The 26,225-nt window shown below is 41.1% G+C and overlaps 3 protein-coding genes across 4 annotated transcripts in view; 1 reads left to right on the top strand and 2 right to left on the bottom strand.

Annotated features, from left to right (window-relative positions):
• Positions 1-26,225, bottom strand: part of LOC124273578 (peptidoglycan recognition protein 1-like) — a 197,772-nt gene that overhangs the window by 40,716 nt on the left and 130,831 nt on the right. The gene's annotated exons all lie outside the window — the stretch shown is intronic.
• On the top strand, positions 11,418-14,497 carry LOC124273607 (peptidoglycan-recognition protein SC2-like). The gene is made up of 3 exons (XM_046708891.1): positions 11,418-11,613; positions 12,907-13,020; positions 14,224-14,497. Exons 1-3 carry the CDS (start codon positions 11,418-11,420, stop codon positions 14,421-14,423), a joined length of 510 nt encoding a protein of 169 aa, XP_046564847.1. The 3' UTR covers positions 14,424-14,497.
• LOC124273583 lies at positions 16,511-25,492 on the bottom strand. Its single transcript, XM_046708869.1, has 4 exons — positions 25,365-25,492; positions 20,757-20,874; positions 19,454-19,549; positions 16,511-16,666 (listed from the first exon to the last, which is right to left on the bottom strand). Exons 1-4 carry the CDS (start codon positions 25,452-25,454, stop codon positions 16,530-16,532), a joined length of 441 nt encoding a protein of 146 aa, XP_046564825.1. The 5' UTR covers positions 25,455-25,492; the 3' UTR covers positions 16,511-16,529.

Raw genomic sequence — 26,225 nt, 5'->3', positions numbered from 1 at the left:
TATTACATTTTCCTTTTTGGAAGATAGAATGGAAGCAAAGGCAGATTTAGGATATTTTAACAGGTAATTATTTGGGATATATTTTTTCCTTAAATCAGCATAATGTGGGCATACAAAAGCGAAGTGAATTTCATCTTCTATAGCCGAGTTACATAATGGACATATCCTTAAACGTCTCTCTATTGAAAATCGTCTGCCCTTATTTACTGATAAGTCTAACAAGCCCAATCGAAAATTGACAAGTGTGCGTCTAATATTTCTAGATGTCAATACAGATAGATATAGTTCTGGTTGAATTAAGCTCTTATGTGATCTATACAACTGGTATCTTGAACTATTGTCTAGACAGGAATGCCATTGTTGATAATACATGCTAACAGATTGTTCTCGAAATTGCTTAAGAAATAGATTGATATTACCAACTGTTTGATTTAGCCACACATGGCTAATATGAGACGCCCATGTTGTCTTACCCCTATCATCTAAATGTACGGCACCCATGAAGGGCCACCTCCTCGTGGTGGGTGCTGGGTTACGCTAAGCGCCCTTCAACCCCCCGTTGTGGACCCGGGGGAATGTTTGGTCCACCAACCCGTTTGCCGTGGGTTGCGCCCCTGTGTCGGTGGAGGAAGGTAGTCTGGTGGTTGAGGGCACTGGTTCCAGGAACAGTGTTCCTTTGCCCAACACACCACTTCGGCCCTGACTTCACCTAGACGGGTGGTAGAACTGGCCCGGTTCAACCAATCGGCTGGTCATGCCATGCCCTGTGCATGGAAACTATTCATGTTGAATGTTGTGCATTGTTTTGCATTTATGAATATGAATGTTATTATTTGAAATATACTTATATTTATTTGCCTAGAGTACCATGCCAGAAGGCGGTGGCTCATGGGCCAATCTGGTGACGTTGACCTCCGAAATCTGTAGGTTTCTGGTTACTTGTTATGGGCCGAACCAGCCAGACATTTAATTTGGTAAACCAATTCAGCTTTTCGTGTCATACTTGCTGGAGTATAACATCCCTGTATCCTCGGCGTTTGCATCCTGGATGTCCGGTGCAATGTAACACTGTTCTTGTTGACACTCGGTGGCGGGTGGGGAGCAGGGATGTTGAACTTATATCCTTCACCATGTCACAAAACTACCCTGGTTCCGCTCGATATGAAAAAAAGAGACGTTTGGAACGTGATGGTTCCAACGAAACTATTTAAAAAAATGTAGAATCCTGGTCTCGGTTCTTGGTGATTGAGGCTTCTGATCATGAACCTATCAAATTAAATCCATTTGCTGTGTCCAAAGATGTTTCTGGAATTTGCGGAGATGTGAAAAATGTAACTCGTCTTCGAAATGGTTCACTTCTAGTGGAATGTGAGAGAAAGCAACAATCTCTCAATCTTCTTTCGGTCACTCAGTTTGCCAATATTGAGGTAGTAGTATCCCCTCATAGAACGCTTAACTCATGTAGGGGCATTATTCGAGACAGAGATCGATGCCTGTCCGACATGTCTGAACAAGAAATTCAATCTGAACTAGAAGATCAAGGGGTCACATCCATTAAACGTTTCACGAAAAAAATTGATGGCACTGTTAAAAACACACACACATATCTTGTGACTTTTGCCTGTGTATCAGTTCCACGATCCATTAAGGCTGGTTATTTGAATCTCGGAGTGGAGGTGTATATCCCCACTCCACTCCGATGCTACACCTGTCAGAAATTTGTCCATGGCTCAAAATCTTGTCACAGTCATATTGTGTGTCATCGGTGTGGTGAACACCATGATGTTTCAGATTGTCAAAAAGACATGAACTGTGGAGGCAGTCATGTTGCCTCTTCAAAGCCATGTCCTGAGTCGCAAAAACAGTCTGAAATAGTCAAAATCAAATACAAAAATAACATTTCTTTTTTTGAAGCCAAGAAACTGTACGCAAGCCAGACACAAAATCCTACCAGTTGGTCCTACTCTGCTGTGGTTACCCGGTCTGTACCAACCTCATCTATCATGTGTCAGACTGAGTTAACGTGGGTAATTTCAGATCAGCCTCTCAGTCTTAGTACAAACACTCCACCAAAAAATGTATCTTCAGAAACACAAACTAATCAGATTGTGATTCAAACCGAGCATAATGTTGACAAATCAGACATTAAAAAAACCAGGAAAGAAAAAAAAAGGCAAAACAAACAGTCGAAAGTTGGGAATCTCCCTTCTACGGACATAACCATTGAAAACGCATTTGCTCCTTTGGATATGGAGGTGACTCCATCTCAGGAGAGAGGGAAGAAACGTTTCTTCCTCACGTTCACGGACTAGGTCCCCAGTTGAGCCTCCATGACTCAATCTTTAAATCTAATCCAGTGGACTTGCAGAGGACTTAGAAAGAATGTAAATGAAGTACAGCTGTTGATTCAAGATTATAAACCGTCGGTACTGTGTCTCCAAGAGACGTATCTCAAACCTACTGACACATTTGACTTACGACAATACAATTGTCATCATTTCTTTTCTCCACCAGGAGATAGGGCTTCTGGAGGGGCTTCTATTTTTATACGGCAGGGAGTCATTAACAGCCCCGTTCCTCTTAATACAAATCTTCAAGCTGTTGCTGTCCGGCTAACTGTGCACATTGTATTTACTCTGTGCTCATTGCATATCCCTCCCTCTACGTCACTGCGACAATCTGATCTTCAACAACTTTACGATCAGCTCCCTAAGCCATGCATTATCATGGGGGGACCTGAATGGTCACAATCCTATATGGGGAAGCGTAAATACAAATAGTAAAGGGAAGATACTTGAGGAATTCATTATTATGTATATATAACGATGCCTCTAACACTTATTTACATCCTGCTACTGTAATGTATTCAGCCCTTGACCTTGCTCTTACGGATGCCAACATATTAAATGAATTTGAATGGTCGGTCCATGATGACCTCTGTGGCAGCGATCACTTTCCCACCATTCTGAAAACCAGCAACCCAATTGCTGATTCTTCATCATCTAGGTGGAATTTTTAAAAAGCAAATTGGCAACTGTTTGAGATATTGTGTACTTCAAACCTAACACCTGAACGTTTTCAAAATACCGATGATCAAATTAAGCTATTTACAGATCAGCTCACTGCCATAGCTGATCAAACAATACCTAAGTCCTCTGCAAATCCTCACATTCGCAAGCCATGGTTCAATAATGATTGTAAACAGGCCAGAAAGAGTAGGAAGAAAGCCGAAAAGTTTTTTCGCAAACATCCTACGGTCCATAATTTGGACAAAGTAAAAATTTTAAATGCTAAGGCTCGACGCGCATTTAAACAGAATAAGCGTCAGTCTTGGAGAAACTACGTTTCCAAGATAAATTCACGCACCCCAATTTCAAAGGTGTTGAACATGATCCAAAGAATTAAGGGCAAAGGTTCCAAATCTACTGTTCGCCATCTGAAGGATGGTGACAGTTTATTAACTGATAAGTCTCACATTGCCAATAAGCTTGGTGAAACTCTTGCCAAACATTCTTCTTCGTCAAATTATGTCCCAGAATTTCAACATTATCAGAAACAACAGGAGAAGAAGAGAATAAATTTTAACTCAGACAATGGCGAAGACTATAACGAATTATTTTCATTACATGAGCTCCATACTGCCCTTGAGCAAGCTCATGATACAGCAACAGGAGCTGATAACATACACTATCAGCTCTTGAAACATTTACCGGAATCATGTTTGGAAACACTTCTAAATATTTTTGATTCAATATGGACTTCGGGGAATTTCCCAACTTTCTGGCGTAATGCAATTGTAGTGCCTATTCCAAAACCTGGCCTGGATCAAACTGATCCTTCTAATTATAGACCAATCTCTTTAACGAGTTGTGTCTGTAAAACCATGGAAAGAATGGTGAATAGTAGATTAACTTGGTATCTTGAAACCAATAACCTGATATCAAATATCCAAAGTGGTTTCAGGAACAATCGTAGCACCATCGATCATTTGGTACGTTTAGAATCCTTTGTCAAAAATGCTATAGTCAATAAACAACATGCAGTATCGATATTCTTTGATCTCGAGAAAGCGTACGATACCACCTGGAAGCATGGCATTTTAAGGGATTTACATGATTTTGGTTTAAGGGGTCGTTTACCTCTTTTTATATCACAGTTTTTAAATGACAGGCAATTTCAAGTCCGAGTGGGTTCAACCCTGTCTGACCATTACAATCAGGATCAGGGTGTCCCACAAGGCAGTATTTTGTCTGTCACTTTATTTAGCATTAAGATCAACAGTCTATCCAAGGTTTTAAATGATTAAATTGATGGATCACTTTTTGTGGATGATTTTAACATTTCTTGTCGTGGTAAGAATATGTATACCATTGAACGGCAACTACGGTTGTGTTTAAATAAAATAGATAAATGGTGTCTTGAAAACGGCTTTAAATTTTCTAAATCAAAAACTAATTGCATACATTTCTGCCGTAAATATAAACCACATACAGACCCAAAACTGTTTCTAAATGGCACTCCCATCAAGGTTGTAAAAGAGGCCAAGTTCTTAGGTCTCATTTTCGACTCCCATTTAACTTTTCTTCCGCATATCAAATCCCTGAAAACTAAATGCCTGAAGGCACTCGTTTTATTGAAAGTCGTGTCTAATTCAAGGTGGGGAGGGGATCAAGCTACGCTCCTACACCTTTACAGATCACTTGTCCGCTCGAAGCTTGATTACGGCTCTATCGTATATGGTGGGGCCTGTAAAAGCAACCTCAAACTACTTGATTCTATCCATCACCAGGGTCTAAGACTTTGTCTTGGGTCTTTCACAACCTCTCCCATTGACAGTCTCTACGTTGAGGCTGATGAGCCATCTTTAAAACTTCGCCGTATCAAATTGTCCCTACAATATATCACAAAGTTATATTCTAATGAATCCAATACTGCCCACACTTGCGTTTTTAATCCTCTTTATGAGGATTTGTATAATAAAAAAACTTCACTTGTCCCACCTCTTGGGATAAGAATCCAACAATATATTTCTGCTGCTGGCATTGAGTTGGAGAATATATCTCCTTCCCGTTTTCTTTCTTCTCCTCCTTGGCAATTGGTTAGTCCACAAGTCGACCTAACACTCACTAAATTTAAAAAATCAGAAACTAATGACTTACAATATAAACAAGAATTTAATCAATTAAAAAGTAAATATAATACATATAAATTCTTATTTACAGATGGGTCCAAGGATGGTGGTGCGGTTGCTTGTGCCACTGTCATTGGGTCCAGAACAATATCTTCCAGATTACCCAATGACAGTTCAATTTTCACAGCTAAAGCAAACGCAATCCTAACAGCTCTCAAATATATAAATAGATACCCTAAATATAAACAATACATAATCTTTTCTGACTCTCTGTCTTGCCTTCAGGTGATTAAAAATATTTCTTGTAAACATCCACTTTTATTAGAAATTATAGAATTATATAATGATCTTGCAACTGGCCAATGCGACATCGTCCTCTGTTGGTTACTCAGTCACGTTGGTATTTCTGGGAATGCAATGGCGGATCTTGCTGCAAAGGCAGCACTCAACAAAAATGTGACACCACTTCTTATTCCTTTGCTCTGATTACAAAGCAAGCATTCGAACCTACATCCGTGATCTGATGCAGAAGAAGTGGGACACCCAAGTAGGTATAAATAAATTACATGCAATAAAACCCTATATTGGTTACACCTACTTGGGTTGTCAGTCCAGATTTGAAGAGGTCATTATGCGACGATGTCGTATTGGCCACACTAGATATACTCATGAGTACCTATTAAAAGGTGAGGATCCTCCGTTTTGTATCCCTTGTGATGAAAGAATCACGGTCAAGCATGTCCTGCTTGACTGTGTTGAATATTCCATCACAAGGGATAAGTATTTTAATGTCAAAACATTGAAGGATCTTTTTAATAATGCTTATTATCATTTAATAGTTGAATTTTTAAAAGAATTAGATTTATTAACTGATTTGTAAATAGATAAATATTTTATTATTGGTAATTTAAATTAGTCACTGAGATTGTTAGTGGCTGTACCCTCAAAGGGGGTTGACGTAGCGTAAAATTATTGTCCTCCTGAGAGGGTACGTAAGTCCCAAAACTTTCAAAGTAAAATATAAATTATCACATTTTAAACGTAGTATTTTTGTTATTTTAACTTTTGGCTAAATTTTCCTATAATCGCCAGCAGCTGAAGGGATGGTGTAAATCCAGCTAGGATCCATGCAGGTAGCAAAAGTAATGTAAGTCCCCAGGGCTCCTAGCATGGTGATCTACCTTCAGTTGGTGGCGATCTATAGCCCATTTTTATATTGTGTTGTCCCCTATAGTTAAAATGTTTTAGATTCAATTACTAGTTTTACATATATATCTGTGATTATCTAGTTATTTTACTGTCCTTCGTTGGCAGAATTTTATAATTTCACTTAAATTGTTGATATATTTATAACTTGCTTTAGTCACGATATGGCTGAAATATTGCCGATGTGACTTTAAATCTTAACTCACTCACACACATCTAAATGTACAAGCATGTTATAAGCTAGTTTGGGGATTCTTTGTTCGTGCATTCCAAGGATCTTTAACCAATATTTTAAACATCTGATTTGTGAATTTATATATATCGGATATCTACCACATTCTCCATAAACCATACAAGTTGGTGCTGCTTGCGCTACATTTAAAAACCTTTTACATGCTAAAAGGTGTAGTTTTTCTAGACATTCATGACGTTGAAATCCCCAAATTTCAGACCCATAAAGCATAATCGGTTGGATTTGTGCATCAAACAATTTAAAATATATTTTCGGGGTTAAAATTCCAAAATTCTGGGAAACGGACATAACATTAATAAGAGCCTTCTTAGCACGTGAGTTCAGGTCTATAACACTCTTTTTAAAGTTCATGATATGGGAAAACAATAGCCCGAGGTAGGTATACTGATTAACAATAGATACATTTTTGCCACTCAAGAACCATTTTTCTTTAGAGGCGACAGGCCCACCTCTTCTAAAGATAACTATGTTTGTTTTTCCAAAATTAACAAATAATTTCCATTCATTTGTGTAACGTTCCAAAATATTCAGTTGGTTTTGTAGACCAACGATAGTATCTGACACTAAAATTTCATCATCGGCAAAACGGAGGATAAAAATTTCAATCATATCTGGAAACATTTGCACACCATGTTTACCTGCATTGGAAATATCATAATGCAGTTCGCTTATAAAGAAGGAAAACAATACAGGGCTTAAAATACACCCTTGCTGAACTCCCATGGGACAGTCGAAAAATCAGTGGAATCATCACCACAACGAACACATGATTTAATATTCAAGTACATATATTTTAAAATAGAATACATTTTCCCTTGTAAACCAGACTTTCGTAAGCAGTGCCATAATTTACAACGATCCACAGTGTCAAAAGCTTTCTTAAAGTCAACTAATGCTACATAAAGTTTGTGTTTATTACGTGATAGACACTTTTGTATTATTGCATATAGTGCAAAGATATGGTCAGTAGTTGAATAATCTTTTCTAAAAGCTGTCTGACATTCAGGAATTAAGTTTCTTAGATTTGACCAGTTTGAGATTCTGTTGTTTAAAACAGTTGTAAATATTTTCCCAATAACACTCATTAAAGATATGCCTCTGTAATCATCTGGATTGTCCTGAGCCCCCTTTTTATGTATAGGGACGATAATTGAACGAGACCAGCTTTCTGGAAACGAACCACTTTCAAATACAGTATTAAAACACATATGGAGGAAGGGCATTAACTCGATTTGAGAACATTTAATCATTTCGATTATAATATTGTCGGGACCAGCTGCTTTTCCGCTCTTTAAGTTATTTATAGCATTCTTTATCTCATCTACTGAAATTTGTGTTTCCAAAATCATTTGATCAACAGTGTCATAGTCATTCGAAGAGATAATATCATCGTCGAAGGAATAACCATCGCTTGAAAAAACAGCATCATTAGAAAAAACTGTCTTGAAATGTGTCATCCATTCACATTTTGAAATATTACTTTTAGGATTTGATCTCTTTCTAAATGAACGAATTTGTTTCCAGAACATAGCAGGATTGTGAATAGAACCATTCAATCTGTTCAATCTTTGATTACGCAGGTTAGATTTGAATAATTTTCTACATAAAGCTTTGTATTTGTTTCTCATTTTACAAAAATAATTTCTGTTTCTCTCTGAGAGTCTACACCGAAAACTTCTAAGTGCTTTGCGCGTGTCTCGTCGCGCAGATTTACACTCGTCACTTAAGGGTGTTTTATAGTTTTGCTTAAACGGCCTAGTCTTTTTCTTCATACAATCTGCTGAATCTAATATGACATGGACAAATTCATCTAAAGCTCCGTTTAGATCGAACTCAAGTTTCGATAAGAGACGATCGTTATAAAATGAAGTCTTACTTTTCAAATTATCTAAACATATTTCGCAACAGGCGTCGTTCCAAACAATCTTTTCTTTATAATCATCAAAATGGTTTTTATCACTTGAGTTGTTCATATTTGGAAATTGACAAGTCAGTTCTAATGGTAAATGATCAGAGTCTACTCTGTCTCCAATATTCAACAAGTTAATAAATTGGAAAAAGTCTGGTGAACCAATAAAATAGTCATTGACACTTGATCCCTGTTGCCCATGAAACGTATATTCCCCTTGCGAGTCTCCATACACTCTACCGTTCGCAATGAACAGGTTGAAGGTATAGCATAAATCTAATAACAGATTACCAAAATTATTAACAACAGTGTCGTGAGAATTACGATCATCAATATGATAGTGGTCATCATCAGCGCTCGCTTGGAATATATGATTCATATTATCATCATCAAGACTAGGAGACACATTGTTCTGTTTACCTGTACGGGCATTCAGATCACCACAGATAACAGTGTGACATTCAGCGAAGTCATGGAGATTCGCTAGCAGATATTGCTCCAGTTGTTCAATATTACATTTGTGATTCACATGCTTATAGTACGTTGAACCAATAGGAGGAATATAAGTACACATCAAATTCATATCTTTGTCAAATGGTAAAGGGTAAACGTCAAAGACTATTGTTTTTTTCTCACACAATAAAGGGTAAACGTCAAAGACTATCGGTTTTTTTCTGACACAATAAAGGGTAAACGTCAAAGACTATTGATTTTTCTCACACAATGAAAGGTAAACGTCAAAGACTATTATATTTCTCACGTACTCTTAAAAAAAGCATGCAGTCTCAACTTTCTAACTTCCTCAAGAGTGCCAAAATCTTACGAAATGCGTTTACATTTCAGTGTAACATAAATTTTCTCTAAACTTTTCTTTGAGAAGCATTTTTTGAAGTTGTAAAGTTCTTTCATGGTCAGCTTCTTTATTGCAAAGAGTGCGACGTTTCGGTGTAGGTTTTCGACAACGATGTCAGTACATACATATCAAAGGTCGCATGCTTTGCAACAAAGAAGTTGACAATTCACAGAACTTGGTTTTCCGATTTTCACTTTAATATCTGCATGATATTTGTTACTGAGATATATATCTCCTTGACACATGAACGGGTTCTGCAAACATTTTCCCAAGAGAAGTAGACGTTGAACTCTTAAGTGGTGATGGAGCGGTCGGTATATACTTGTGTTGAGAACTTTTGCCTTTAAATCCAGAAATACTTTTGCGGGTAATCAGTGTTGATGTTATGTCAACTGATATTTGTTTAAAATCTGTAACGTCATACCCCATTACAGAACGGGTGGATTTCGGAAGGCAACGTAAACATTCGGACATGTCCGGATAATTCCAACACTTCAGGTAAAAGCTACTTCGCTTCATCTACATTTATTTTCCGTAGTGTATCCTTCATCAGTATTGGTTTTTTATATTCAATCATAACCTCAGTCAACGCTCACCTCGCCACGATACGTTGTTTAAAGCAGGTCAGGTGTCATGCTCATGAATATTTGTGAGTCAAGGTAATCCTTGATTTTGATCTCTGTCAGAACAGCTAGACTTGTGAACCCGCCAAGCTTTAACAAAAAAATGAAGAACAGACACTGGTGAATTTATGTAAATAAATTAGGAAAATTCCTTGAAAATGGTATCGTGGTAATGGTACAAAAATTATCATCCTGGTCAAACAAATTTTGAGCAAGTGTTATATATATTGCTCTTACAATGCGAGTGTTATATATATTGCTCTTACAATGCGAGTGTTATATATTTTGCTCTTACAATGCGAGTGTTATATATATTGCTCTTACAATGCGAGTGTTATATATATTGCTCTTACAATGCGAGTGTTATATATATTGCTTTTACAATGCGAGTGTTATATATATTGCTCTTACAATGCGAGTGTTATATATATTGCTCTTACAATGCGAGTGTTATATATATTGCTCTTACAATGCGAGTGTTATATATATTGCTCTTACAATGCGAGTGTTATATATATTGCTCTTACAATGCGAGTGTTATATATATTGCTCTTACAATGCAAGTGTTATATATATTGCTCTTACAATGCAAGTGATATATATATTGCTCTTACAATGCGAGTGTTATATATATTGCTCTTACAATGCGAGTGTTATATATATTGCTCTTACAATGCGAGTGTTATATATATTGTTCTTACAATGCGAGTGTTATATATATTGCTCTTACAATGCGAGTGTTATATATATTGCTCTTACAATGCAAGTGTTATATATATTGCTCTTACAATGCAAGTGATATATATATTGCTCTTACAATGCGAGTGTTATATATATTGCTCTTACAATGCGAGTGTTATATATATTGTTCTTACAATGCGAGTGTTATATATATTGCTCTTACAATGCGAGTGTTATATATATTGCTCTTACAATGCGAGTGTTATATATATTGCTCTTACAATGCGAGTGTTATATATATTGCTCTTACAATGCGAGTGTTATATATATTGCTCTTACAATGCGAGTGTTATATATATTGCTCTTACAATGCAAGTGTTATATATATTGCTCTTACAATGCAAGTGTTATATATATTGCTCTTACAATGCGAGTGTTATATATATTGCTCTTACAATGCGAGTGTTATATATATTACTCTTACAATGCGAGTGTTATATATATTGCTCTTACAATGCGAGTGTTATATATATTGCTCTTACAATGCGAGTGTTATATATATTGCTCTTACAATGCGAGTGTTATATATATTGCTCTTACAATGCGAGTGTTATATATATTGCTCTTACAATGTTTCGAATAAAGAGCATGCTCTATTTGCTCAAAAGTTTTGATATGTAAATACAAAAAAGGGTCTATTTCAATTTTTATCGACATAAAGGGAAAGATGACTGACTTTGAAGTCCTATCTTGTCGTACAGATGTTCTTCTTTATAGGTTATTACTGCCTCATCTCCAGGTCCCAGTGGGGGGCCTCTAGCCCAGTGGGTCAAGCAGAGCTTGCCAGGGCTGTGGAATACGTCTTCATCCGCGATACAATAGGAGAAGCCTGTTTCACTCAGATCTCATGCTCCGCCCTTGTCAAAAGCATACAGGATCAGCATATGAACACGTTTGGTGAGTGAGTGAGAAACAGGTGTGTTGGATGGATGAGTGAGTGAGTGAGTGAACAAGGGGGTGGGTGAAGGTGGTGAGGGTGTGAGTGCCTGAGAGTCCAGACACGGGGTCAGGTGAGGTGAGGTGAGGTGAAATTGGGTTTAACGTTGTGCTTGAGAATCTTTCGCTCATATGACGACGTGCATGCATATGTATGTGTATGTGCAGCTGTTTGTACTAGCCCAGACTTAAACTGGTTTTATAGTGCTAACCCACTGAGATACCCAGCCGTAAGTGAGATACAGGTGTGTTGGATGGATGAGTGAGTGAGTGAGTGAGCGAGGGGTAGGTGAAGGTAGTTGGGGTGTGAGTGCCTGAGAGTCCAGACACGCGGTCAGCTACAGGTGAGGTTAGGTGAAATTTGGTTTAACGTTGTGCTTGAGAATATTTCGCTCATATGACGACGTGCATGCGTGTGTATGTGTTTGTGCGGCTGTTTGTACTAGCCCATACTTAAGCTGGTTTTATAGTGCTACCCCACTGAGATGCCATGAAGTGAAGCATTAATACCCCACTCAGACACATTATACTGACTCCGAGCCGACCAGTCCTTGTACCCATTAATGCCGAGCGCCAGGCAGGGACCAACAAGTACCATATATTAACGTCTTTTTGGTTTGACGCGGTCCGGGATCAAACCCGCGACGTTCCGCTCCCCGGGCGGACGCTCTAACCACTACACCACGGAGGCGGTCCGGTCAGCTACAGTGACACAAGTGACGATGTGTACGTGAACATAGGTACACATGCATATGGATCCCTTCTCTGTTGCCTATGTTTTCTCCAGCTTATCAGACTGAGTGCAAATGAAACACAAACCTGAACATAAAAACAAATCTTTTACCAAATTTCATTTTCATGTCCCGTTTACAGCTAACACATAAGCTATAGGCATATCATTATAAAAAATATATAGTAATAATGTGACCATTATAGCGCCAAACTCCACACCAAATATGCTCATAGCTCTAACAATCGCACAATCTGGAACATTATTATCCCGGATAACCCATGCTGCCTGTTAGGCGCTAGAAGGTTAATAACTACATGACTCATCCCACCGGGTACCCATTTTTTGATGGGCGAACAGTGGCAATTTGGAACAAACTCACTTGCCTTAGATGAGACTATATATATGACATGTGTTTCGCTGTGGGACAGGACTGAAGTCCTAGAAACCCTTGTACTTAGATGTAGTCAACGATGAATAGCTTGGATGTTCATGTTCAAACTGCATCTGTGGTTACACTTCAGGCTGGTACGACATCGGCTACAACTTCCTCATAGGCGAGGACGGCTACGTCTACGAGGGTCGCGGCTGGAACACGATTGGAGGTCACACCATGGGCTACAACAGCAAAAGTGTGGGTGAGTTGGTGACAGGACAGGGTTTCAGGTCCGGGGTTACAACAGCGTTGATCATGTAGGTTAGTGACATCACAGAGACTCACAGCCTGGGGCTACAACAGCGTTGATCATGTAGGTTAGTGACATCACAGAGACTCACAGCCTGGGGCTACAACAGCGTTGATCATGTAGGTTAGTGACATCACAGAGACTCACACCCTGGGCTACAACAGCGTTGATCATGTAGGTTAGTGACATCACAGAGACTCACACCCTGGGGCTACAACAGCGTTGATCATGTAGGTTAGTGAGATCACAGAGACTCACACCCTGGGCTACAACAGCGTTGATCATGTAGGCTAGTGAGATCACAGAGACTCACACCCTGGGGCTACAACAGCGTTGGTCTGGGTAAGACAGTGACTGGACAGGGGCTCAAACCAGGGGCGACAACAGTGATGGTCTGGGTAAGACAGTGATAGGACAGGGGCTCCAACCAGGGGCTACAACAGTGATGGTCTGGGTAAGACAGTGACAGGTCAGGGGCTCCAACCAGGGGCTACAACAGTGGTGGCCTGGGTAAGACAGTGACTGGACATGAGCTCACCCTGGGCTACAACAGTGATGGTCTGAGTAGGTCAGTGACTGGACAGGGTCTAAAACCAGGGCTACAACAAGGCTGGTGTGGGTAAAACAGTGACTGGACATGGGCTCAACCCAGAGGCTACAACAGTGATGGTCTGAGTAAGTCAGTGACTGGACAGGGGCTAAAACCAGGGGCTACAACAAGTCTGGTGTGGGTAAGACAGTGACTTGATATGGGCTCAAAGCAGAGGCAACAACAGTGTTGGTCTGGGGAAGTCAATGACTGGACAGGGGCTAAAACCAGGGGCTACAACAAGGCTGGTGTGGGTAAGACAGTGACTGGACAGGAGCTCAAAGCAGAGGCTACAACAGTGTTGGTCTGGGGAAGTCAGTGACAGGTCTGCATCGACTGGGTCTCACACCCAGGGCTACAACAGTGTTGGTCAGGGTAAATCTTTACAAGACAGAAGCTCACACCCGGGACTATGTACAACAGCGTTGGTCTGTGTAAATCAGTGACAGGACAGTTGCACATCCTGAGCTACAACACTTTTGTTCTTGGTAAGTCATCCAGGGCTACATCGATAACCACTTTCTCCCAAGCACATTTGACATGTCCATTGTATCTTATCTACCCAGGTATCGGCATGATCGGCAGCTTCAGGACGCGAGTCCCCAGCAGTGAGGCTCTCAACACCCTCGCGGCCCTCATTGCTGACGGAGTCATGATGGGAAAGATTCGGTCCAACTACACCCTCAGAGCCGAGAACGAGATAAACAACGCTGACTGTCACGCGAAAGCTCTGTGCGACCTCATCAGAGCGTCGCCACACTATTGAAATATCCATTTTACAAGCCATATGTTTGTGGTATGCTATTTTGAATAAATGTCTGTATGGACAGAAATCTCTGATTTTTAAGTCAATTTAGTTTTGAAAAATATCGTGATCATTATTGGACGCCCACTCAGCTAAAGTTCATTCGCCAAATATAAGAACATAGTAGAAGCATCATCATTCGTGTCCAGAGTTTTCGTGTCCCTTTTGTTTTGAATGTTGCTGTGGACAATATTTTGTATGTCTGTAAATGTATTGTGTGTTGTTTTGTTATTGTTTAACGCCACACTCAGCAATAGCACACCTGTATGGCGGTGTCCTGTAAATAATCAAGTCTGGTCCAGACAATCCAGTCATCAATCAGCATAAGCATCTATCTACGCAACTGGGATACGATGACATATGTCAATCAGGTCAGCGAGCCTGACCACCCGATCCCATTAGTTAGCCTTTTACGAGAAAAATGGGTTGTTGAAGACCAATTCCAACAAGTGTATGTACTAGTTTACAGCCTGGAAGTAATCGAGGGTTCTTTCATTTTTTGTAAAGATATTTGCTTTAGTAAATTTCTTCTGACTAAACAGGACCAAAATATATTTACACGAAATTCCCGGAACAGGTATCATGCATAAGAACCGTTAGTTCCAAGTGTGACGGCCAGACTCTGTAGCCCTTTGTGGTGCTCTAGTCCTTTTCTAGAGGAATGATGTATTATTGTTGTATAACTTGTATAACTTGTGCTATTCACGATACTGCCGGTGAAGTATTATCTTCCTCCAAGGAGAAACTCTTCCTCGTTATATATGAGTTGTTACCTACTTTGTTTTAAAATGTTATTAATGTTTGACAAGTACTGGTGTTTAAAACTCGGGCTTAGGCCTGAAGAGCAAGACATGAACCAACAAGTCATTCCCCCCAGTATCCTGTTGGGCGTACATTGAAATGTCTGGAGTAAAGACCTCATTAATCCGGGCGCATCTACACATGTAACGGAACATCAGCGATTTGGTATAGTTGGATTGTAGCGCCCTACTTTACCGGACATCTTATTTCCCTGTACACATCTAGACACCTAGATTACGACTTATCAGTTACCATGGTAAACGAGTTATGAAACTCTATGATCACCACATTTACGGTATCATTGCGTTATTGTCAATTTCTATGCAAGGAAACCAAAATATGCAATTGCATGCATGTCTCCATTCGGGCTAGTAGATGCTTTATGAAAACAGACACAGACAAGTGTCTATTGGTCTCCATTTCAGTTGGTTGTTTGGCTAACCATGAGGTACTAAGGATAGGCATGGTGCACTTGGGACTAACATGAAGCAATATTTACTGGGAACATGCATAAGGTACGTAGGACAAGCATAAGGTTGCTTGGTATAAGCAATAGGCATTGGGCACAAGCATGGGGCACTGGGGATAAGCAGGGGGCACTGGGGATAAGCATGGGGCATTGGGCACAAGCGAGGGGCATTGGGCACAACATGGGGCATTGGGCACAAGCGTGGGGCATTGGACTCAAGCATGGGGCATTGGGGATAAACATGGGGCATTGGAGTCAAGCAGATGGCACAGGATTTACTACGGACATGCATGAGGCACTAGCTGTAAGGATGATGCACAGGAGACACGCATGAGGTACTAGCTGTAAGGATGATGCACAGGAGACACGTATGAGGTACTAGCTGTAAAAATGAGGCACAGGAGACAAGCATGGGGAACCAGGACCCAGATTTACCGGGAACAAGCATAAAATACTGGATTCCCTGTGAAAAAGCATAATGCACTGGGGACAGACGTGAGGCACTAAAGACAAGCATGAGGCACTGGGGACAGACATGAGGCACTCAAGACAAGCATGAGGCACTGGGGACAGACATGAGGCACTCAAGACAAGCATGAGGCACTGAGCAGAAGCAATTGCACTTCTGTCCGGAACCATCCTGTTAGGCCAAGGTCGTTTACACGCTGTTGTGGATGTTGCGAAATCTGAAACTCTGTCCGCGTTGCTCACCACTGTCCACACATTTTATCATTTAAAATATACCATGGCCAAGAAATACATTGAAATAAGTGCAGCACAGCTTTTATCATTGGGATTTATTTTCGAACTGGATAAAAGCACATGGGTGGGGCGCAGTTATTCCAGTATTTCTTCATCTGGTTCACATACTCCTGTGTCTCACAGCGGTCGGAGGGACAGCACGCGCCAGTGATTGGCGTGTAACAGATCAACCCTGCAACACAGAATAAAGGCGTGTACACTAGCATTAATGACACCGATATAACATCATAAGGTGCATTGATAACCAGTGTCTGATCTTAAGTATTACAAAGGACGAAACATTCTTTTGAAACACAAATCACTATGACCTTCTAGAACAGTGATAGTATTTTATATGACATCACAACTGTTATTTTCGAAGTGATGCAGCTGTGTGATTACTGAATGCATGTCACTTAGTACAGATCTAATATTGCTGTTTACAGGTCGACATTATAATTCAGTGATAATGGCGATTGCACGTCTTTCTGATGCAGATTTAATGTTGAGGAAATCAGCCGGACGTGTTAATGCTGTAATATTGCCGACTGTACGTCTTCTGATACAGGTGTGATATTGTCGACTCTACGTCTTCTGCTACAGGTGTGATATTGCCGAAGGTACGTGTTCCTGATACAGCTGAGATATTGATGGCGGTACGTCTTCTGATACAGCTGCGATATTGCTGACTGTACGTGTTCCTGATACAGCTGTGGTATTGCAGACTGTACGTCTTCTGATACAGGTGTGATATTGTCGACTCTACGTCTTCTGCTACAGGTGTGATATTGCCGAAGGTACGTGTTCCTGATACAGCTGAGATATTGATGGCGGTACGTCTTCTGATACAGCTGCGATATTGCTGACTGTACATGTTCCTCATACAGCTGTTATATTGCAGACTGTACGTCTTCTGATATATCTGTGATATTGTCGACTGTACCCCACTCCCAATACAGCTGTGATATTGCGGACTGTCCGTCTTCCTGATACAGCTGTGATATTGCTGACTGTACGTGTTATTGATACAGGTGTGATATTGCTGACTATACGTGTTCCTGATACGGGTGTGATATTGCCGACTGTACGTGTTATTGATACAGGTGTGATATTGCTGGCTGTACGTCTTCTGATACAGGTGTGTTATTGCTGTCTGTACGTCTGACTGATACTGCTGTGATATTGCCGACTACACGTGTTCCTGATACAACTGTGATATTGCCGACTATAAGTGTTCCGGATTCAGCTGTGATATTCCCGACTGTACGTGTTCCTGATAGAACTGTGATATTGCCGAATGTACGTGTTCCTGATACAGCTGTGATATTGCCGACTGTACGTGTTCCTGATACAGCTGTGATATTGCAGACTGTACGTGTTCCTGATAGAGCTGTGATACTGCAGACGGTACGTGTTCCTGATACAACTGTGATATTGCCGACTGTACGTCTTCTGCTACAGCTGTGGTATTGCCGAAGGTACGTCTCCCTGATACAGCTGTGGTATTCCCGACTGTACGTGTTCCTGATACAACTGTGATATTGACGACTATAAGTGTTCCAGATACAACTGCGATATTGCTGACTGTAAGTGTTCCTGATTCAGCTGTGATATTCCCGACTGTACGTGTTCCTGATAGAACTGTGATATTGCCGAATGTACGTGTTCCTGATACAGCTGTGACATTGCCGACTGTACGTGTTCCTGATGCAGCTGTGATATTGCAGACTGTACGTGTTCCTGATAGAGCTGTGATACTGCAGACGGTACGTGTTCCTGATACAACTGTGATATTGCCGACTGTACGTCTTCTGCTACAGCTGTGGTATTGCCGAAGGTACGTCTCCCTGATACAGCTGTGGTATTTCCGACTGTACGTGTTCCTGATACAACTGTGATATTGACGACTATAAGTGTTCCAGATACAACTGCGATATTGCTGACTGTACGTGTTCCTGATACAGCTGTGATATTGCAGACTGTACGTGTTCCTGATACAGATGTGATATTGCAGACGGTACGTGTTCCTGATACAGATGTGATATTGCAGACGGTACGTGTTCCTGATACAGATGTGATATTGCCGACTGATCGTGTTCCTCATACAGCTGTGATATTGCTGACTGTACATGTTCCTGATACAGCTGTTATATTGCCGACTGTACGTCTTCTGATATAGCTGTGATATTGCCGACAGTACCCTACTCCTAATACAACTGTGATATTGCGGACTGTTCGTCTTCCTGATACAGCTGTGGTATTGCCGGCTGTACGTGTCACTGATACAGGTGCGATATTGCTGACTATGCGTCTTCTAATACACCTTTGATATTGCTGACTGTACGTGTTCCTGATAAAGGTGTGATATTGCTGACTGTATGCCTACCTGATAAAGGTGTGATATTGCCCACTGTACTTCGTCCTGATAAAGGTGTGATATTGCTGACTGTACGCCTCCCTGATAAAGGTTTGATATTGCTGACTTTACGCCTTCCTGATAAAGGTGTGATATTGCTGACTTTACGCCTTCCTTATAAAGGTGTGATATTGCTGACATACGCCTTCCTGATAAAGGTGTGATATTGCTGACTGTATGCCTACCTTATAAAGGTGTGTTATTGCTGACTGTACACCTTCCTGATAAAGATGTGATATTGCTGAGTGTACGTGTACCTTATAAAGGTGTGATATTGCTGACTGTACGCCTTCAGGATAAAGGTATGATATTGCTGACTGTACGCCTTCCTTATAAAGGTGTGATATTGCTGACTTTACGCCTTCCTGATAAAGGTGTGATATTGCTGACTTTACGCCTTCCTGATAAAGGTGTGATATTGCTGACATATGCCTTCCTGATAAAGGTGTGATATTGCTGACTGTACGCCTTCCTGATAAAGGTGTGATATTGAGTCACCCTGCCCACTCACAATGACCCACACTAAGTCACACAATCGACTCACAATGACTGACACCGACTCACCTGGAGCACACTGGCATCCACTGCTACACACGTCCTTCAGCTGGGCTGATCCTGGTTTACACGTACCCCTATTGGTTGATGGAGCAAGGTCATCATCTACAAGAACAGTGACAAGCTTCATCTCACACAAATAGCCACACATAAACACATACGTGTCATGTGAATAAAGACGTCAATGAAAGACAGCCGGTCATCCTCATCTGACAGACGAGGGGTTGCTATTGTACAATGAGAGAGTATGGTTTTACGACGTTTTTAGCAATATTCCAGCAATATCACGGTGGGGGACACCAGAAATGGGCTCCACACATTGTACCATGTGGGAAATCGAACCCGGGTTTTCGGCATGACGAGAGAAAGCTTTAACCACTAGGCTACCCCACAGCGCCTGCTGCTATACAAAGTGATATTAGCGCTAGGGTGATAACACATACTCTAACACAGACACAGATCGTTTTCTACAACGGCTGCCTGATCAACAAAAACAGTCAACTGATCGATGGAACAGAAAAAGTATTTGACACGATAACTGGTACGTTAGTGTTTCCATGGACATTGGATCGAACAGATGACTAGCTTTTTGGTGCCTTTAGAACAACTTCTCGGTTGCGTTTTAATATAACCTTTTGCTGGTCCAAATCCAAAGATTCTTTTTACATGATCAAAATCCATGTCACAATAACTTCTGCCTCTGGTTTAAACACGTTTTCGTTACACATCTTCTGAAACATATAGCTTCACCGCTGAGAACAGAAAAATACGAAGTAAAACAAGCCACCCCGAGCCTGGATTGAACTTTCTGTTGACCTCAAGAAACGGACGTAAAATATCTCTTGCTGGCAGACATCTGTTAAGAAGGCTTTTGGTCAACTGTCATAGACCATGTGTCTTACTGGCTTTGTCACCAGGCTGCTGAAAATTAAAGGTTTGATCCCAATGACATGAATGAAACACTGGTGTTTATTTTACACCATTGCCAAAATGTCCTGCAAAGTCTGTAGATTCTGTTGTAATATTGTATAGAAAACGGGGGAATTTCTAAAGTATATCCTTGGAACAGAGTGACGATAGTACAATACAGGAGAACCTTCGTTAGAAGGGGCCATTTATTGCGAAATTTTAAAGTCTGCACTTAGACGTTATTCTACTATAGAAAAACCCATAAAAGCGATAGGATGACGTCACTAGAGGTTTATGAAGGATAGTGTCTTTCTCAGTCTGTGACTTAAAGAATGTAATAATGTTCATGTTCAATGAAATATCACTTCAAGGTAAGTGTAATTACATGCAGGTTAATACGTACTTTTGAGTGGAGGGTCGAGGAGTACGTTGTTGGCGTCCCTGCAGCACGAGCCGGTACCACAATCACGTGACGTACTGCATGTTGTTCCAAGTAGGTATCTTGTACTCTCGGCAGTCACCTGATGATTAGACCACTTTTTCAAAATGTATAATCAGGATCAATATGTTCAGTATTCTGGGAATATGTGGGTGGGTTACTGCGAGAACGGGCTTCGTGAATACATGAATATTGTATTCATGTGTGGAATCGAACCCGTGTCTTTGGGACATCAAACAAACACATGAACCACCAGGCTAACCTGTATAGTGTTTGCACTAACAGTAACTGTCCGTTAAGTTGAAACTACATTGTAATATTCGATTACTACGCTAGACTGTGGTTCAGTTACTCTGACACACATTCATGTCGTGTTGTACCTCTAGGACATTCGTTTTGTTCATTGTTTAATATTTCACCGGTTTGTTAACAATCGAGTCTGGTTCGACAATCCAGTGATCAACAGCATGAGCATTGATCTACACAATTGCCAGCCTGACGACGCAGTACCGTTAGGCTCGCAATTGTGTAGATCAATGCTCATGCTGTCGACAAGCATGGGTTACTGAAGATCAATTCTAACCCGGATCTTCACGGGTGTGTCACATGTCTGACTCCTGTTATACGTTGATATAGGTACCTTAATTACAGTAATAGCAGATAACTGATTAAACGTATTATTGCAGGCTATTCATTTGTCTCTCAATAAATACTCAAAATGCATGGATGGTATAATATCATATGCCCCAGATCAGACTGGGTTCGAAACCGAAAAGCCGGTTCGATTTCTCACGTCGGTACAATATATGAGTTAGTAAGTTAAATTTATATTGAAAAAACACCGGCAATATTTCAGCCATATCGTGAATGTAAAAGCTGTAAATAAATAATAAACGCAATTAAATTATAAAGAAAACCATGTCGACGATGAACAGTAACATAACTGGATTACCACAGATTAAAAGAATTAAAACTAGCATTTAACTGTAAAATTGTACAAATTTTATGGACAAAACAATATAAAAAAGGGCTGGAGATCCCCAGCAACTAGAACTAGGTCACCATACTAGGACTTACAGTACTATATATATAGATCACCAGTAACTGGAACTAGGTCACTATACTAAGGACCATGGGGGCTTACAGTACTATATATATAGAACACCAGCAACTAGAACTGGGTCACCATACTAGAGACCTTGGGGACTTACAGTACTATATATATAGATCACCAACAACTGGAACTAGGTCACCATACTAGGGACCATGGGGACCTACAGTACTATATATATAGATCACCAGCAACTAGAACTAGGTCACCATACTAGGGACCATGGGGGCTTACAGTACTATATATATAGATCACCAGCAACTGGAACTAGGTCACCATACTAGGGACCATGGGGACTTACAGTACTATATATATAGATCACCAGCAACTAGAACTGGGTCACCATACTAGGGACCATGGGGACTTACAGTACTATATATATAGATCACCAGCAACTAGAACTGGGTCACCATACTAGGGACCATGGGGACTTACAGTACTATATATATAGATCACCAGCAACTAGAACTAGGTCACCATACTAGGGACCATGGGGACTTACAGTACTATATATATAGATCACCAGCAACTAGAACTGGGTCACCATACTAGGGACCATGGGGACTTACAGTACTATATATATAGATCACCAGCAACTAGAACTGGGTCACCATACTAGGGACCATGGGGGCTTACAGTACTATATATATAGATCACCAGCAACTAGAACTGGGTCACCATACTAGGGACCATGGGGGCTTACAGTACTATATATATAGATCACCAGCAACTAGAACTGGGTCACCATACTAGGGACCATGGTGACTTACAGTACTATATAAACATATCACCAGCAACTAGAACTGGGTCACCATACTAGGGACCATGGGGACGTACAGTACTATATATATAGATCACCAGCAACTGGAACTAGGTCACCATACTAGAGACCTTGGGGACTTACAGTACTATATATATAGATCACCAGCAACTGGAACTAGGTCACCATATATACTAGGGACCATGGGGACTTACAGTACTATATATATAGATCACCAGCAACTGGAACTAGGTCACCATACTAGGGACCATGGGGACTAACAGTACTATATATATAGATCACCAGCAACTGGAACTAGGTCACCATACTAGAGACCTTGGGGACTTACAGTACTATATATATAGATCACCAGCAACTGGAACTAGGTCACCATATATACTAGGGACCATGGGGACTTACAGTACTATATATATAGATCACCAGCAACTGGAACTAGGTCACCATACTAGGGACCATGGGGACTTACAGTACTATATATATAGATCACCAGCAACTGGAACTAGGTCACCATACTAGGGACCATGGGGACTTACAGTACTATATATAGATCACCAGCAACTGGAACTAGGTCACCATATATACTAGGGACCATGGGGACTTACAGTACTATATATATAGATCACCAGCAACTGGAACTAGGTCACCATACTAGGGACCATGGGGACTTACAGTACTATATATATAGATCACCAGCAACTAGAACTAGGTCACCATACTAGGGACCATGGGGACTTACAGTACTATATATATAGATCACAAGCAACTGGAACTTGGTCACCATACTAGGGACCATGGTGATTGTAGACAAATATAGCCATACATTAAACACACATATATTCTGCGATTAAAAACTGTGGTAAGAGGTAATACACTTTGAATATTTCGGGACTGACGTACCCTCTCAGGAGGACGGTACATTGTATGAACCTATTTCTGGTGTGGCTGAAAGCTGATTGCTAAAAGCAGCGTAAAACCACACTCACTCATTTATGCAAAAACACAGCAAGTCCGATTGTTTTAACCTTATACATTCAAAATGTATTTACTACTTAACCTACTTAAATGATTAATTAAGCAGTGAACTCCAGCATATACCGACATGCCCCCAAACACAATGATTCTGGTTTATGTATAACAATTATCTTGTATTGACGAATTCGTATAATTTAATTAATGATTATTACAGCTGAAAATAGCTTTAAATATTTTACGTGTACTTCCAAAACGACGTACAACATAATACAAAATACGACCCTCAGACAGGGGCGAATACAGCACAGGGGCGAATACAGCATCCCTGCACCTCACCCACCCACCCTGAATCCGTCTCTCTTCAGATCTCACCTCACCGTCGACAGTGAAGCTTTACTTGCGTCTGGCGAGTGCGCATATGACCTAGTTTCCTTTAAATGCTGCGCAATAGCACTTGGAAAAATACTAGTCACAGGTAACGCATGCCGCTTAACTCGTGTTCCTTTCATAGCGGCATTGTATTATACAACAGCACATGGTGATGCCATACCCTAACTGACGTGAGACGACAAACCTGTATTTGTAGTTTAGTCAGTAAACATATCACCAATATCGACTTTGCCTGAGACTCTGAAGCTATATTCAACTATTCACACAGAGTTAACTACAGTACAAGGACCCCCAGGATCTTCAGTTCATGGTTCTGTCACACTGTTTACGACTTCTATATGTTTTTATGTTAAGGTACCTGTACGTTGTATATGGATATCGTGAAACAACGGGACACATTACAGCATTGGTAATTGGCTTCGTCCATGTAAACGACTTTCCGACTGTATAAATACTACCCACTTCCCATACAAGTCGATAAAACAACAATGGCCACCCAGTGCCATATAACTGCCATCACAACCCAGTGTTTCTTACAGCCACCACCATATCGCTTGATATGACTACAACCACCACCCGTATCGCTTGATATCATTACAACCACCACCCGTACCGCTTGATATGACTACAACCACCACCAGTATCGCTTGATATCATTACAACCACCACCCGTATCGCTTGATATCATTACAACAACCACCCGTATCACTTGATATCATTACAACCACCACCCGTACCGCTTGATATGACTACAACCACCACCCGTACCGCTTGATATCATTACAACCAACACCCGTACCGCTTGATATCACTACAACAACCACCCGTATCGCTTGATATCATTACAACCACCACCCGTATCGCTTGATATCATTACAACCACCACCCGTACCGCTTGATATGACTACAACCACCACCCGTATCGCTTGATATCACTACAATCAACACCCCTATCGCTTGATATCATTACAACCACCACCCGTACCGCTTGATATCATTACAACCAACACCCGTACCGCTTGATATGACTACAACCACCACCCGTACCGCTTGATATGACTACAACCACCACCCGTATCGCTTGATATCATTACAACCAACACCCGTATCGCTTGATATGACAACAACCACCCCCCGTATCGCTTGATATCATTACAACCAACACCCGTACCGCTTGATATGACTACAACCACCACCCGTACCGCTTGATATCATTACAACAACAGTCCATACTGATTAATATGGCCACCACAACCCACCGCAACGCGTTATACAATTGCATGCACTACCAGAGGGAAAAACAAGCTCAAACACTTACAATGGCTGCCAGTAAAATGATCAACCCTCTCATTGTAGACATCAGTGCTGCAACTGTCGCTAGCTGCATACACATATCTTGATTATGCATGCACTCCCGGATGTGACACGGGCAACGCAGTATGTGCCAATCAGGTGTTGTCTGCCTTTGACAAACATTGACTGGGACTGCGACATGGGCAAAACCGGCTGACGTCATGAATGTTCACACCTCTAACCTTCATCCACAGTAGGTCTGTACCTCAGGCCCTTTACCTGCAGCCCTTCAAGTATACCCTTGACAGTGTCACCTTGGACCCGTTACCCAGGCAGCTGCAGCCCTTCAAGTATACCCTGGACTGTGTCACCTTGGACCCGTTACCCAGGCAGCTGCAGCCCTTCAAGTATACCCTGGACTGTGTCACCTTGGACCCGTTACCCAGGCAGCTGCAGCCCTTCAAGTATACCCTGGACTGTGTCACCTTGGACCTGTTACCCAGGCAGCTGCAGCCCTTCGAGTATACCCTGGACTGTGTCACCTTGGACCCGTTACCCAGGCAGCTGCAGCCCTTCAAGTATACCCTGGACTGTGTCACCTTGGACCTGTTACCCAGGCTGCAGCAGCCCTTCAAGTATACCCTGGACTGTGTCACCTTGGACCCGTTACCCAGGCAGCTGCAGCCCCGAACCCCCGAACCCTGTGGTTAAAGCGTTTACTCGTCACGCCGAAGACCCTGGTTCGATTCCTCACATCTGTACAACGTGAGAAGCCCATTTCTGGTGTCCCCCGCCCTGATGTTGCTGGAATATTGCTAAAAGCGACGTAAAACTCCACTCCACTCCCTCCACTCACTCACTCTTTCACTCACAACATCAGTACTCA

Source organism: Haliotis rubra, unplaced genomic scaffold (assembly GCF_003918875.1).
Source record: "Haliotis rubra isolate DU_JTF1 unplaced genomic scaffold, ASM391887v1 Scf182, whole genome shotgun sequence".
Classification (NCBI taxonomy): Eukaryota; Metazoa; Mollusca; class Gastropoda; order Lepetellida; family Haliotidae; genus Haliotis; species Haliotis rubra.
Note: the sequence above shows the minus strand (reverse complement) of the source record. Positions and strands in the feature narration are given on the sequence as shown.

Bases quoted from the DNA above. Each gene is read 5' to 3' on its own strand.
- LOC124273583 (XM_046708869.1), bottom strand. From the start codon at position 25,454: ATGCATAATCAAGATATGTGTATGCAGCTAGCGACAGTTGCAGCACTG. The intron at 20,875-25,364 runs GTAAGTGTTTGA...TCTAATCATCAG, and splicing joins TCATTTTACTGGCAGCCATT to GTGACTGCCGAGAGTACAAG. The intron at 16,667-19,453 runs GTGAGTCGGTGT...TCTGTGTTGCAG, and splicing joins TGGATGCCAGTGTGCTCCAG to GGTTGATCTGTTACACGCCA.
- LOC124273607 (XM_046708891.1), top strand. From the start codon at position 11,418: ATGTTCTTCTTTATAGGTTATTACTGCCTCATCTCCAGGTCCCAGTGG. The intron at 11,614-12,906 runs GTGAGTGAGTGA...GTTACACTTCAG, and splicing joins TCAGCATATGAACACGTTTG to GCTGGTACGACATCGGCTAC. The intron at 13,021-14,223 runs GTGAGTTGGTGA...TTATCTACCCAG, and splicing joins CTACAACAGCAAAAGTGTGG to GTATCGGCATGATCGGCAGC.